Here is a 16,202-nt window from a genome sequence, read left to right on the forward strand (position 1 = left end):
GGAATGACAAATTCACAAAGCAAAGAATCCAATGCTGATAATACATCTTCTACGCTCTGTCAAATGCACATTAAAACTGCTGAAATTAACTGCACCTCAGGACAAGACCAGGAGTCAGGGAAATGAGTAGGCAATCTAAGCAAACCGCCTGCTTGTACATTTTTAGCCCGTAATAGAAGAGTCTCAAACATAAGTAAACGTTTGGTTTTATTGTACTCATTAAAAATTCATAACATTGACCAGAGTCAACTGAGGCCACGTGTGTCTCTGTTTCTGGCCTTTCGGGTCAGTTCTGTGGTAACAGACGGAGGCTTTGTGTGGTTAGGGAGTTGGCGGGTGACCCCAGAAGGAGCACCTGTCCAAAAGTGGACCTGCTGCTCACTGTGTTAGGCCTTTGGGTGGGTTTGGCATTAAACCCACTGTCACGTCCCCCTCTCCTCACCTCCCCCTCACCCCAGCCCTAAGACATACATAACCTGCCAGATCCACTCTGTCATCGTGGGATTAATTAAAATGCTACACAGCAAAGGCACTAGATCCCTTAGGGGCGCATACATGAATGACACACACACGTGCGAGTGCCCACACACACTCACACATACACACACATAGTCCTGTCTGACCTAGTGCCAGGGTTGTGTTTGGTCACCTCGGGGGACATATAACCAAATGATCACCTCCAGTGATGGATGGACAGATCTCACCTCAGCATGCCTTTTTTTTATTTTATTTTATGTGTTATCCAATAATGGACTGGCCATACTTATAATGTGAGGTATTACTTATGCCTGACTAAGTGAATTTGCCCAAAACCATGACCATCTGGCTCATGTTGATGATTTGCATTTGAATTTGCATAGTTTTTCTGGCAGTGACAACCAAGTCGTCAGAAGTTCCAAATTACCTTCTCTCATTGTTGTGTCTAATTCATGCCTCTCCCATAAGGCATACTATTCATTTGAAGGGATTCAAATAAATTGAGAAGAAAGGGGGTCACTTATTTCTCCTGGACCCTAGTGATGTCCTGGCAGAGGGACAATAGAGGTGAGGGATACTAAATGAATTCTGTTGTGCTGTGCGCTATCCCTGGCTATCAAGATAATTTGATTAGTGACCTGGTAACTATGAATGTGTGGGACCTCTTCATTCAAGTCCATTGGGTCTCCTGGGGCGAGGGTCCATGTTACAGGGCTCAGCCCCCTTCCATTGCAGCCCTGCCCTCGTGTCATGTATGCACACAACCGGGCGGCAGGGTGATTAATGACCAAACTCGTGGTACCATTGTCAACTTCTGGTGACTCTACACAAAAGCCATCGCCCTTGTCGCATTAGCACCAGTCTGGGAACACTTGGCTGTAATGCGTGTGTATGCTGCTGGGCCGCGACACAGGGAATAGGCTTTAGACAGACATATTCTACATATGTCTGTCTAAAGCTGAGCATTGTCCTAGTAAAGAAACACATATAGCTATAAATTGAGTTGATTTTCATTATTTCACTTTTGTTTATCATTTCAGGTGCAAGAGTATCTGTCAAACTATAAACTTGCTCTCTTTCTGGTTGGCCTCGTACCACATGGAAACGCTTTGCAATCAAGTCATCTGCTCAGCAGGCATCTCCTGATTTCATTAGCACACTATTGCCATCAATGCACGTCTTCTTCGTCAGTTATCTCCCTAGCTAATAATAATCCAGCATATTATTAGAAAATGAAGAATGGGCCTGCCAGCATTCCCAGCAGTGTTTTCTGAAACTGAGAACTTTTTTTCTTTTGCCTGAGTTTTTGTTTAAATGAAATGTCTGCATATTTAAGGAGATGAATAATTAGTAGCCTTAAAGCTTCTGGTAATATTAAATTTTCATCTCACTCCTGAAGATTTTTAATTTGTAAGGTGCTCACAATCTTTGGTTTATTAGTTGAAAATAGGAACAGTCTCTCACAAGTGAAAAAAATTATCTCATGGATATCATTTAGTAGGTGTGATTATCATACTCTGATCAACAGCTGACAAACTGAGATCGCATGTATGCTGTCTATTTTCCTAACTTCAACACTGTTTTCAGAGCAATTTGTCTTCTACAGGAAGCCTTCTCTCCTTGGTTTATATTGAAGTGTGATTATTAACTCCCATAGCTCTCTACCTTATCTACAATATAATGCCGTTTTCACCAAAGCTATCACCTTTAATAAGAATTGCTGTTAATGACATCTGTGGCTAGGGTGTAACCTTTAGCACTCCAACCTGGTTGCCACATGCCTCACTCTAACAACTCTGAGCACAGCCGAGATGTCTTTCAGAATCCCCCAAGACATCCATATTTATTTCACCGATTAACTTCACTGTGGAGGCTTTCATGGAATCCATAAACCCAAAAAAGTGCAGAGATGTGTGCTGCAATCTGACAACTCTGTATATGGCTGACAGGTACTCTAACAGGTGTCAGCAGTCTGCCCCACCTGGCTGTCAAGAGACTGTAATGTAGTTTTACTGCTTGTACACACTGCGAGCAAAACTTGGCTGATGGTTTGCTCTATTCTGGCCGATTATGGGCGGTGTATCTATGTTGTGTTCTCTTTTGGTATTGCCTTTTGTAACGTCACACGGTTTTGAGTTAAGCTAGCTAGTAAACGCTAATTAGATACCATTAATTGATAAATAAACACAAAAAAAAAAAAAAGAAACAGACAAAATTACTTCAGAGCTTACCATCGACCGCAACAATGGATGCAACCGCTCTTCAAGCATTGTTTTTGAGACGTTTATTGCTTTCAAATAAAAGTTGTAGAGAACTGGGAAGCTTTGAATGGCTGTAGTAATGTAAAGTGCGGAAATCTGATTGGCTGTTGACAGCCGACAAGCTTGTCGAAGATCCACACCACACATCAGCCGAGTTTCCCTGGTCGCTCAGAAATTAATGGACTTCCGGAGACTTGTTACTCGTGTTGCTTGCAGTGTGGACACACGGTTATGCTCAAGTGTTATTTAGTGATTTATTTAACTGCTTCAGAACATTGGTCAGAACAAAGAGATATTATTAAGATCTCCAGAATAAGTAGAAAGTTAGATATGGTAGCATAGCCAGATGTTAGTTTAAGCTGTCTGAGTGTCATAGTGTCCATAGACACACGCATCACCCTGCCAACTTGAGCAGGTTTTAAGCAGCTGCGAGCTTAGGATTACAGTGGCTTAGATCCTTTGACCTCACCCTTCCTCCGACCCAGTGAATCATTCGATTGAAATACATTCAGCGGACTTTTATTCAAAAAGAAAAGAATTGCTGCTTATCCCCCTCCCTCCCTCCCTGCTTCCCTCCCACCCCCCCATCCTTTCCTTCCTTTGGATTCTCAAATTCCTCTAAATGAAAAATGATTCTCTTTCTTGGTATTTTGTACAACAGACGGCCCCATTTTGCTCCCCCCGCTCAATGTGGAGGAAATGAGTTGTGGGAGCAGATTCCTCTCACACAGAGATCTCAGTAATCGTGCGGCTGCGTGTCACCAGCGCGCCACAGTGACAGCAGCTTTTAATTAATCCCACATCCCACCACCCTGCCCTGCCCATTGGTGGCTTCTCCCCCAAACTTACCCCTCTTCACTTTGTCTGTGTTTGTGTGTGTGTGTGTGTGTGTGTGTGTGCGTTGTGCATGTGGCATATCTCTAAGTGCAGTCTCTCAACCCACTTCAGCGTTGTGTGCATAGCTTGTATAGTTACAGGCTGACACCGCTGTCACTTTTCCACACTTCTGAGAGCTGGAGATAGCCAGCTAACTGCATTCACGTGTTTAAACCCTCTGATGTAAGCTCCACCAACTCTGTCTCCAAGAGTTTGGCAACTCTGTGTGAAGCTCTTTGAGTACAGCAACTCCACATGAAATGTTAATAACCCTTTGTGTGGTTGGCCTCAACGAGCGTGTTGGTCAGGGATGCTATCACTTTGCTGCGCTGCAGTGATCTTATGCTGAGATGCCTGGGATCCTGTGCTTGAGGGCTGGGAAATAATGAGAGGCCTTGAAGTGTCTGGCCTGATGAATGGTGACAGATTGTATTTACAGTGGTAAAAGGTGCTGACACCGCTGAATTCTTCACCTCCTGCAGAAGTCCCAGAGTATGGCTACCCTTGGACTGAGGTGTATGTATGCTGAGGTGTGGAGGAGCTCCGGTCTGAGTGAGTGAGGGCCATGCTGGACCTCTCTGGAGAGATGGACTGAGGTCTTGCCTGAAGGTCAGGCTGTCAAAAGGGTAATGTCAGACCTGCTGAGGCAGAGTTCTGCCCTGCATAGTCTTCATCCTCGAGACATCATGGGAAAAAACAATGTCAGACTCAGGAGCAGGAGGATCGAAACCTCAGCCTGTAATTGATATAATTTATATCGGCCTTCCTGTTACATCAATGTTATTTACTGACCTGGCTTGAGGCAGTGCTGTTTGATGGTCAGCAAGGAATGTTTCCTGTCATTACTGATGAGCTGATTACTCCGGGTTGCTGCGTTTTTCTGCGTTTTTCCCCTGAAAAGCAAAGTGAATAAGACAGCTGCAGACGAACACTGCGGATTCCGACCTTGGCTCGCTATTCAGTATGAGTTGGCCGTAGCAAGCATTAGGTTAGCAAAGTGGGCTAAACTTGCATGCGATTAGGCTGTCAACATCTGAAAATAATGAGCTGCAGACAGAACCACATTGGCATGCAAATACTGTACTGACATTTAAAGCTGGCTTAACACAAATGAGAGAAGAGAACAGATCGAAGAGGAGCTCTGGTCTCCCACTGCAGAGCTGCAGATCTGCAGGGGGTAATGTTGGACCCTTCAGAACCTTTAGGAATGAAATAATTATTCCCCTGCATCAGACTTCATGGACAAATGGGGCTGAGGGTCGATTAAGTTCTGAGGGGGACGTGGTGTTGATCTCATAAAGGGCATCAGGAGATGTATGGCCTCTTACAAGATCATTTAAACCACTTAATGGAGGACAGGAATTAATGGCTGCCATAGAGCAGAGTCAATTATATAGATATTTTCATAACGTATTGTGTATAATTCATAGTGTAATGGCACAGACACCGATCAGCCCCTCTGCTTTTGTTTTTGTTATGGCCTATTTTAAATGAGATTATTGACTCTGTATTTTGAGGTATAGAGTAAGTCACTGTCCTCACATGGTGATATAGATGCGTTGTCATTGTGTGCCATTGCAGGGTGGCGCAGGCTTGATGGCGGTGGCTCTTGTTAATTTGTATTAATGTCAGGTAATTTAGAGTTGCGATGGATGTATGTGCACGCTCTGTGCTCTCAGGCAAAAAATTGGATTCATTAAGAAGACGGAGGAGCTGGTTAGGTTTTTGGGCCCCGTGGTTTCAGGTCACTGAGTAATGTGAAGAGATGGAGAGGGTCCTGGCCTGCAGGATGGGGGCTGGTCAGAGATAGAGGGGAGAGGACAACACCCCCGCACGGGAGCACATCACTCACTCTGACACATCTCCCACCGGACACGCTGCGTTCACCCCTCCTCTCTTTTACAGCTAGAACAGACCGTGCTCGCGACTGGGGGAGGCAAAGTCACAAGATGATCTCGGGACAGTTGTACGAGGACAGGAGGTGATGGCTGCGGGTTATTCTGCTCGCGTGTGTATCAATGAGTGCGATTGTCCTTTTGTGTCACTAAGATGTGTGAAGCATGTGCTGGATGCTCACGTTCATCCCACTGCATCTCTCTCTCTCTCTCTCTCTCTCTCTCTCTCTCTCTCTCTCTCTCTCTCTCTCTCGCGCCCTGTCTCTCAATCATACACATACACACACACACACAAAAAAACACACTCACACACCCTCGCACTCATACTTGCACATGTGAAAGCCCAAATAAACCCAAACACATACCCTCTTACACACCACACACATACACAAGCATGCTCACACACGCAGGCATTCGCTTGGGTTAGCATGAGGCTTTGATTGTCAAATGCAGTCTGAAATGAGTGATGCTGTGGTCTCCCATTTTAAGATGCCCTGGGAATCGAAAACGTCCCGTGGTTTTAGCTTGAGCCTTTGGCTGTCGGTTTTCCTAAGTCACTGTCTCATTGTCAGTCACAGGAACAGGTAAGTGTAATTGCTTGAGGTCTCTTGTTTGTGGTGATGTTGAGGGGCCCTTCCTAATCTCTCCCAACCACAAACACTAACTCACACATACATATTTTCATGCAGACCACACACACACACACACAAGGGTGTTTGCATTAATTTAAACATATATAGGCCAAAGGATGCGCACAGAAGACTATAAATACGCTTTGTGTATTTTTGCTGTGCATATTTTACTGTGCGCAACCTTTGGCCTATATATGTATTTGCTTTATTTTTGGTGGAACGCACCTTTTAAGCCTTGAGCGCAGTGTACATTGTTTGTTTTTTGCAGATTCATTTAAACATGAAACGGCACACTCAACATTTTTATGTAAAGAGCAGAGAGGCAAACATCAGAGGCTCAGGTGTGTGTGAGTGAATCACAAGGACCTGACATACTGTCTCAGAAATACATCACATCAGGGCATCAACAATCTCTCTCTCTTTCTCTCTCTCTCTCTCTCTCTCTCTCTGTTTGTCTCATACATACACACACATAACGTGCAAACTTTCTAACGTTGGCAGGAGTACAGGCATTGTGGGAGGCCCTGAGCCTTGGTTTGGCTTCTGACCTCAGCACCACTCAGCATTTAGAAGCCATTAAATAAGAGGCCTGTTTGATGTGCAAGATGTGTGCGACAGGATACAAGGGAGATGGAAAAGCAAGCGCCTCATCAAGAGAAGGCTTTTATTTCGGTTTTGAAAGTAGGGTTGTTTGTTGGCATACTGGTCTAAATAAACACTGAAATATTTGCAGATGAAGAGCAGGCTCTTTTTTAGAATAGTTGAGCAACAAGGGGCTTTTTATTCTCTACTTAATTCTTCCTAAGAAAAACAGTCATGCTTAGCTTTTATAGCACATCCCTTTTCCCCGTTCTTACTATTACGTACTATTGGACAAGACTATTTTACTTTGCCTACATTAATAATTCCATAATGCCGCCACATTGCTGCAATTATTTGTATTCAGTCGCCCTTCTGTCAAAACCAAGCCACTTCTCTCATTTTGTTACCTTTTATGAAGGCACACTAGCCTAGCATGCCTAATCAGGTTGATAAACCATTTCACTGATAATTCACATAGGAAGAACAAAAAGTCAAATGGGCCCTCTCTGTATCAACTCAGGCTGAGCCTAATGCTTTTTATGGTTCAGAAGGCAATTAAGCCATTAGCTAAACATCTAACCTTTTCTTCCTTGTGTTTCTCCCCACATTTTCTGGCATCTCTGATAAGAATGCCCTCTAATGAATGCCAGGGGGTCTCTCTTGAGCAGAGCATCCTTACGATGGACAGGTTGCCTATTGGGAGTCCCTGATGGCCAGGGAAGTTTTGCTGGCCCAGAAATGCATCCATTTTTCACCTCTTAAGATCCTTGAACTGAGTCCGACCTGACCTTGCTGACCTCTAATCAGTCATAGGGTCACATGGCCTTTGCTTTATCGATCCCCCTAATGGTGCTGATAGAGAGGGACCATGGTCAGCTACTGGTCATGATGAGGTCATGCAGGGGAGCTTTGATACTGGCATCTATAGGAATGCAAATGTGACTGGCTGCCTGACCAGTACATTACAATAGGAATAACAGCAGCAGGGGGCAGACAGTGCAGCTGCCCCCATTAGTTTTAATCACTGGGCTACATAAAAGACAAACGTAATTAGGCTGTATGTGTGTCACATAGGAGAAAAATGCATGTGGCATCTTGTGTTGTTTGATGACTTGTCTGACCTCAGTGAGAACATGTGAGTGATTAAGGAATTGTTTAAAGGGAGAGATGGATCAAGGGTCATGAGAGATGAGTGAGGTCACACAGGGTCATCAGCAGTCTGGTTCATCAATTTTGCTTCTTACTTGGGTTACCCAAAATGTGACTAAAAGCTGCTCTGTTTAATGTATTATGCTCAGTTAGAGTCAGTCATTTGTTTTCTCTGAGGAATCTGACCAATTCACAACAACAATAGTGTGCTCCTTTCACCAGATTGGGCTAAACTGTAATTCATCACACAGGTGATAGAATATTTGACTGTGGCTTACTCATTCTCAGAGCTCTTAAGTGATCACAATACTTCGTCACTACGAGACCAGGCGAGTAATTTACTTAAACCACAAAGCCCATCAATAACTCATAGTTTGGAGAGCAGAAGGTAGCTTAAAAGGTTGCTGTCATAGCTAATGAAATTGCAGTGATCTCATTGGTCCACTGTTTTTGGAGTCTTTCCGGCCCAAAAATAACCTTTGAGTGATTGAAGAAGGTTCTTGCAATCACTAAACATATGGACCTGTGCTCAGGCAATAGAGCCAGTCTCAATTTTTCAACACTTCTGCAGCCACCTCATTCATCAGAGTGAGGAGTTGATGCAATGAAACCAGATGAGATCTGTGCATACAAATTTACAGCTAGGCTGATACTAGTGATGAGAAAGCTGTAAGGGTTTTTTGAGCAGTTTAACTTACTAAAAGAATGAACATTAGTTTCACATTATGTTGCTGTTTCTTTTTTGGGTCTATAGAAGGTCACCATCGAAAGTGTTATTATTGACATCTCTGAACAGGATACTCTACTCGAACAAAACTAAACGAAGGATAATAAAAGAAGAATGAACAACGTTCCAAGGTTTTATCACTTTGCTTTCTTTTTTCTCCAAGATTTCTAACTCACACAAGATTAGATCGAAGCTGAACAGTCAAAAAACTGTTCAAACTGTAAAATATTGACAGCATTCATATGGAAACTATTACTATTCTCTATTCTAAAAGCAGGCCGTCTGTGTACTTTAATTTCAAGTTCATCTGATATATTTAGTGTACAGGGCAGCGCTAGTGTATACTTAAGGTTTGGATCACTTGTGCAGCTTTTAGCGGCTCCCCTTACTGTAATTAAAGCTTTCACTGTGTTAAGAGCTTGTGGGTGTGTGAGTGTGGGTATGTGATATGTTTTTGTGATGCATGTGCTTATGTGATTTTGTGTAAGAGTATGGTCACTGCCAGTGTCTTGTGAGTGTGGCCTGGAAAGCATCCACATTATGTTAGCCTATATGATATATTCTGTTTATTTCCATTTGTAAAATGGTCTAATAAGCTAGATTTCAGTGTTTTTGCATGTGTACCTATTTGTGGGCCTGAGTGAGCAGCAATCAGGTTATTAAGTGTGTTGCCTGGAGCAGTGTATATAATGTACTTCGTCCTCTGCAGGGACTGGCATCCCCAGCAGGGTCTGCCTGTACCACCCTCCATATGGTAGCTCGTCATTAGTTTTCTGTTGCCCTGGTGCCTGGGAGGCTCATCAAACCCTAGAGTCCAATCTCTCCACAGGCCTAATTCTACTCTACTGTGATATTTCCCTCTCTGGCCAATCGGATAAGTCACACATGGCTTCACCACACGAAAGAACAACAGCAGCCTGAAGCAGATGTTGCTCTGTGGACTGCCCATGGAGTGGAAAACTGGGTTTCAAGAACAGTATCCGAGTTATTGTTAAAGAGTTCACTATGTCTTGGAAGGGGAGGCACATTTTTATGGCTATGAGCTAAGACCTCAGAGTTCATATCCTTGCAAAAGATGAAAGTGTAGTAGGCTATGTTTTTCATCTCCAAGCATTTTTAGATGGTGGGTCTAGGCAATAATTTGAGATTTGAATGAATAAAACAGGTCCCTTACAGCCTACTTTTTTACTCCAGGGCAGTTCTCATTTGTACAAAGATAGCAGAAGTCTCCTGAGTAGATAAAGAATATAACTGAGCAATCACAGCAAAGCATGATGGAATAATAGTAGTTGAACAAAAAATGTTAGTCCTAAGTATTATTTTGAGTGGGGTTTGTTGTATTTGAGATAAGAGGAAACAATTTGTTATTTTTATCCACTTTTATTCTGTAATATGACCAATATTTTTCATATTCAAGTGTGTATGAAAAAAAGTCACTGGTTTCTTAAAAAGCTAAATACAATAAGCATTGGATCAAGGCACATACAAGACTGGCCAAAGGGCATACAATGCACTTTGGTTTTCAATTGTAAAGAACAATTAACTTCAAATTGTGGCAACATAAAATTGTGTTCAATTGGAAAATAATACAAAATAATACTCATAACAAGGAATTGCTGACACTGTGGTATTCTAATGAAAGCCAACATGTTTTGCGCTGTCTTTTTTTGGCCTTGTGTCTAGAATGACGTATGGTACATGGTACTAAAGAATGCCACCATTGTAGTTTGGCCATTGTTGGCTTGTACAAATAGAGATAGTGGGGGGTCCTCTGTGTCAGTCTGTCCACTCTACTTATATTTGAGGAGCAGAGAGCTCCTAAAGGTCGGTGTGCTTTATCTGCCCTGTGCTGTGGCCCACAAGCCCATCAGAAACACAGGAACCCTGCTTGGGTTGCTGTGCTGTGTTTCTTCTTCTTGCGAACAGAAAAGAAAGAATTCACACACTGAACAAAGCAGAGAAATAAAGCATGGCACCTCATCTCTAGTTGTTTCTACTCAATACCAGGTGAATACCAGAGCAAGCTTCTTGGTCTCTGGTACATGGAGACAGCTGCTATCTGCTCATCCTTAAAGAGGGCAACATGCCTGCTTTGCCTATTAGTTGATCAGCTGTGCCTTAGTTTACGTCATGTCATTTTTTTGCCTTTTTGTTTTTCTGACAGCCACAAAGTTAAAAGAATGACCTGTGCTTTATACTACAAGGTTTTCTAAAGTCTGATTGTTCAACACAGCAATGAAAACCCACTTTCACAGTTGACAAGTCATCATATCTCAGTAGAACACAGAGTTTCTTTTAGTTGGTCGATAACCTTAAGCAAAGGAAATACAGTACAAATTACTACAAATCCCTAAAATATAGAATTGCAGTTAGTTACAACACCCACTGATGGTTCAGTGATAGCCTGCAATTGGAACGTTCTTCCTCTTCATAAAATGTCCTTAAATATAAATTATATGGCAAATGTACAGAACATTGCTTCCTTAGTCTTATAGATCCAGTGTTTTGTAAAAGTCTAGCCACTCTTTTCAAGTCACGCACTCATCATGAATGTCCATGCGCAATATCATGAATGGGAATGGTCTGAATCTGGTATTCCACTGTCTCTGTAGCTCCTGTTGTTAATACTGTTCTCACTATGTGGGCTTTTGTACAAACTCAGGCCATTAGGTGGGAAAATTGTGTGTATCACAAACTCCTCCTTGGACACAGGCAAGTGATTTATAGGTATCATTTGAAAAGAAGTCTCTCGGATTTCTAGGATGGAGTTGTCCTTCTTGGTGCCAGCCTCAGCATAGTCATCCTTCCTCCGACGACCTTTGTTGTAGGTGCAGTTCCTGGAAAAAAGGGAACCATTCCTGTGGACATACCAGCACACCAGCGCCAACATGATTATTGCCAAAAGAGCCACAGCCCCTCCAATGATAGCAGCCAAAGGCAGACTGGAATTTTTGTAAGGCTCTTTCTCCTGCTCTCTGTTCAAAGTCGTAGTGGGGTTGTATGATTTGTGAGAGCCAGTCTCTGTCTCTATGCAAACGGGTGTCTCATCTGACAGGTAAATGTTGCTGGTCTCCATGGGAACCATGCATATCCTATAGGAAGACTCTGGCTCCAGTGCAGTGAGCAGGTACTCCGTCTTCTCCCCCTGCACGATGGTCTCAGTGATGGAGCCAAAGGCAGGACTGTGCCCCAGCTTTAGCCAGCTGAGCCGCAGGGCAGTCATGGGCTGTGACACCCTCCAAGATATGTGCACTGTATCTGCACTACTTGACTTCACACTGATGGTGATGATCTTTCTGCCTGACGACGTGGTAGTGCTATGGTAGTTCTTACCTATGTCAGGCCCTTTCACCACAGGCCTTTTAGTCACAAATGAGGGCCACTGGGGCTGAGAGGGGGATAAAGTGTTGGAGACTGTGCTTGTCTCATACGTGGGGCCAAAGTCTGTATCTGTGCAGTCAAACATGTCTGTAGATAGGTCTTTAATAGCCATGCCTTTGACCTTATCAGGACCCTGGCACATGAAGCCACGTACATTCACCTTAGTAGGCAGCGACCGCAGCCAGTCACGCACCCATTTCATCCGGCAAGTGCATTGCCAGGGGTTGTTGCGTAGCAGGAGCTGTGTGAGATTGTCCAGATCTTCAAACACACCTTGTGGGAGGCTGCTCAGGTTGTTACCAGACAGGTCCAGGCGATACAGCTGCCTGAGGAAGGCAAAAGCCCCAGGCGGAACGCGATTAATGTGATTATCCTGTAGCTGCAGCTTCTCCAAACTGGTGCCTGGCAGGTTGGCTGGCGGCGATGTCAGTGAGTTTCTCACTAGTGAAAGCTCAGTCAGGTTGATCAGGTTGATGAAAGCCATCTCCCCAATTCCACGGTTGTTGAGTAGGTTACCATCCAGGACTAGTCGCTTCAGGTTGATGAGATCTTGCAGCGACTGCTCTGAGATGGAGGAGATACGGTTGTCATCAAAGCGCAGCTCCTCAATGGTCATGGGTAGGCCTGAAGGGATGGTGCTGAGGTGGTTCCTGGAGAGAAAAAGCAGTCTGAGGTGGTTACTGTCCCTGAAGGCCCCCTCCTCTATGCTGACCGCTGATACAGAGTTATCATCCAGGTGCAGTTCCTCAATGTAGGGAATTTGGCCTAAAGAGGCATGGGTGATCATCCGAATGTTGTTCTCCTGAAGGTGGAGCTCTTTGACCCCAAGAGGAAGGTTAGTGGGGAACTCATCCAGGTTGTTGCAGTATAGATAGATCTTCTCCACATTGGAGAGCCTGCGGAGCTCTGTAGGTATGCCTGAACTCTTAATGCGGTTATTTTGCAGAAAGAGCACTGTAGCATCCAGGGGTATACCAGTAGGGATGGAAGTCAGGCCACGGTCATTACAGTAGATGAAGGTCCCATCACAGCGGCAGACTGAGGGACAGGAGGCAGAGGTCACCAGGGGGTTAGCAAGACCCAGCAGCAGCCCGACCCTGATGAGGAAGAGGATAAAGGCCTTGCATTGACGCACCATCTTGAAGCTGTGTTGTCTGGCAGTCTAATCACTCAAGAGCCCCTGGGGAGGAGACACAAGGGTACATTTAATGCACAAGGCCTTTAAAGGAGAGCCAAATTCCTGTTCTCATAATTGCTGTTTGTTTGAAAACGCTGCCTGCAGCACTTTCTAGATTAAATAACTGCTGAAAGAATCAACTTGAATCCCTCCTATTAAATTGATATAAATTGATTATTAGGATTGCCAGACATTGAAAATAAAGTGAAACAATTTTAAGCTAAAACTGCTTGTTATAGAACTGTTTTAACATCATCTACAGGAAAACAGATATTCCCTAGGATTACAAGTTTAGAAAGTAACCTGCATGTATAAGTAGAACTACTTTTTTTCATTTCTTTCTTGTTGATAAGAAATGCTTCAACTTGCGAGCTGTGTGAATTGAATCCCTGTGCTTGGGCTTTTGGCTCTGGCTTGCGAAATGTAATAGCATTCCCTAGTTGTTTTACACGTTTCTGTATCTCAAGGCTGCCTTTCATTGCTACAGACCATGAGGGTGAACAAAGTCAGGCTTTGTTGATGAACTGTTGTGGAACCGACATACTCTTAAGTCCTGTTAGATCATTGCCCATGTATATCTCTATTCAAATTCTCAGGTTTAACTGGCCTCTTACTAGGTGGGGAAGAAATGTCTCTCTTTACCGAAAAGAAATGAGATAAAATTCTTTAGCAAATTAAGATCTGAGCAGAACAGGTTGAGGGATTCTGTGCATTTTAGTTAAACTCCTGGTTGCAGTAATTTGCACACTCAAAGCAATAGATGAAAGTTGTGAGCTCCATTTATCCCTACACAGCACTACCTTATTGATCTTGACCGTGACTGTGGAATGTTAAAAAAGTGTGTATCTTTTGAATTTTGTGTCGTGGCACCTATCCCTACTTCATGCCTTGAAATGAACAAAAGCAGAGAAGGTGCAAAGCAGAAGGTGCCAACTAGTTTCCTGTCTCTTTTTTCCCTGACTATTGAAGTGTAGTTCCCTTTTAATTAGGCTAATACTGATTTATTGCTTTAATTACGCATTCCTGCCATGACCTCTCTTCCTGCACGTCTCATTAGAAATTGTGGTTTGGTCAGTGAAGCGGAAAGAGGCATAGCCATCCATATTTGTCATACCTGATTTATAAGATGCGGTAAATCCTTTCCAGCCACCAAAAATCCAATCAAGATTTCCTCTCGAATTTGCTCTTATCCTCTTTTAAGAGAAAAGTTTGTCCGAGGGGTTTTTCTGGTGATATCCTGACCTGGTCAGTGTTTGCTGAGCTGATCCTTGTTTGGACGATGACCTCCTCTGTGTTGTCAGGGGCTCATGCTTTCAATGCCTTTACCATGGCAGATAAGCCTGTAGAAAAAACATCTCCACTCACTGACAAAGCATGCAATCTCAGGGAATATTAAAAATCCTGATGGGTGTGGAAATTGTTGAGCTCAACAGCCGTAACCCCAAATTAGATTTTTTTTGTGTTTTATAGTGATCCGTGTGTAAGAAGGGGTTAGCTGTAGCGAAGGCTCCTTTCTGCTGTCAGGCCCGGCAGTCATGATGAGTTGACGCAAAGCTGGACTGAGCCATGCCAATCCCCTGTGCCACAGGCTCAATCCAGGCCTGTTCACTTGTGTACTCCAGGTCTGCAGGTAACCCAGAATCCTCTCCTCCCTTGTTGAGCCTGTATACGCATTAATCCAGGGCTCTGGTCCCTCTTCCTGGAGCAGATAACCAAAGTTCTCCTCCCCTCTAAGGAGCAAAACGGGACAAGGTGCTTATCCTTCCGGGCCCAGGCTTCCTCACACATCTGCAACTTGACTCATGCTGTGCCTTCCTCACACCTCGGATGGTGCTCTGAAAAATAGCCAGAGAGGCAGACGTATTTAGTACCTGCATTCAATTCTTACAAAATAATGTGTTGTTAGTGAGGCTAGAAGAGAGTAAGCTGTTACGATTAATGAAAACCATTTATTTTACATTGAAGTAATTTCCTTGCAAAAAGAAATGTTAGTGAGAATTATGTGTTCATCATTTTGAATCAGGGAACAATTTTGGGCGTATCGTTCTCTGCACTCCTGAACACTTAAAGTGCTTATTTCAGCCATTGTTTTTTTTGTTTTTTTTTATAGTATGAAACCTAAAGTGAAATTGATGTTATTTTTGACCTCCTAAACCTCATTAAGTTTACATGTACCAAGGGATTCCACTAATTTGCCAAAATTACCCATCTGAATGCTCTGTTTGAATGTCTTTCATGCTGGACTATGGAACCGAGCCTATCTGTTACATTGTGAATTGTTATAAAAAGAATACCCCTTCCTCTCGGCTATGATTGTGCCTGTTGACCTTTTACTCTAATAGACCACCCGTCTTTTCTATGGTGATACTAGAAAGAATGTCTATGCATACGAAAGACTGTGTGATGTAGACCCTGATACAATGGTTGTGGGTGGAGCCCTTCTGCCCCGCTCAGTCCAGTTCACTGCTTAGCTGTGCTTTTGCTGTTTCACAAGAGAGCTAAGATTTAAAAAATAATGCAATCTGCTCTGGTTTTAAACCAAGCTCGTCCAGGTTCCACAGATGAGGCCAAAACAGCACCGAGGACCCCATAGCTGCCTCAGCCAGTCCTTACTGAATTACTCACACGCTGCAAAAGGACAGTCATGACAGATGAGGCCCATTTGAATTTCGTATGGGGGGGAGCCGTTCCATCCGTGTAGCCCCTGTCACTCCTAGCTCTTACCTTTGACCCCTTCCCCCCACCCCCATTCTTTAATTATATTCTATGAATGTTGCTCCTGTTTGTAAAAATAGAATTTCCTTTGCCAAAGAAAATGTTATGTTTCCTCTGACAACACAATGGCTTTGTGTCCTTACATGTAACCCTCCATGTAACCTGCTCGCTGCCACTGTATGCTGTAAAACATGGAAAGGTAAATGAGGAACAAGGGGCCCAGCCATTTAACAGTTGTAGCCCATGACAAGGAGAAGATTAGGGAATTGAGAGGCTTGTAACTCGATTACAACTCCTGAGACGCTGTCTAATAATAACGCCCCCCTTCCT

The 16,202-nt window shown here is 43.6% G+C and overlaps 2 protein-coding genes across 3 annotated transcripts in view; one reads left to right on the top strand and one right to left on the bottom strand.

The window, feature by feature from the left end:
• The window catches only part of macrod2 (mono-ADP ribosylhydrolase 2), a 399,869-nt gene that overhangs the window by 60,416 nt on the left and 323,251 nt on the right, over positions 1–16,202 (top strand). The window lies entirely within an intron of this gene.
• On the bottom strand, positions 9,983–14,478 carry flrt3 (fibronectin leucine rich transmembrane 3). Its single transcript, XM_071898020.2, has 2 exons — positions 14,272–14,478; positions 9,983–13,160 (listed from the first exon to the last, which is right to left on the bottom strand). Exon 2 carries the CDS (start codon positions 13,116–13,118, stop codon positions 11,166–11,168), a length of 1,953 nt encoding a protein of 650 aa, XP_071754121.1. The 5' UTR covers positions 13,119–13,160; positions 14,272–14,478; the 3' UTR covers positions 9,983–11,165.

Source organism: Centroberyx gerrardi, chromosome 15, assembly GCF_048128805.1.
Source record: "Centroberyx gerrardi isolate f3 chromosome 15, fCenGer3.hap1.cur.20231027, whole genome shotgun sequence".
NCBI classification, from domain to species: Eukaryota; Metazoa; Chordata; class Actinopteri; order Beryciformes; family Berycidae; genus Centroberyx; species Centroberyx gerrardi.

What these genes read in the sequence shown, in the direction of transcription:
- flrt3 (XM_071898020.2), bottom strand. Translation starts at nt 13,118, where the DNA reads ATGGTGCGTCAATGCAAGGCCTTTATCCTCTTCCTCATCAGGGTCGGG.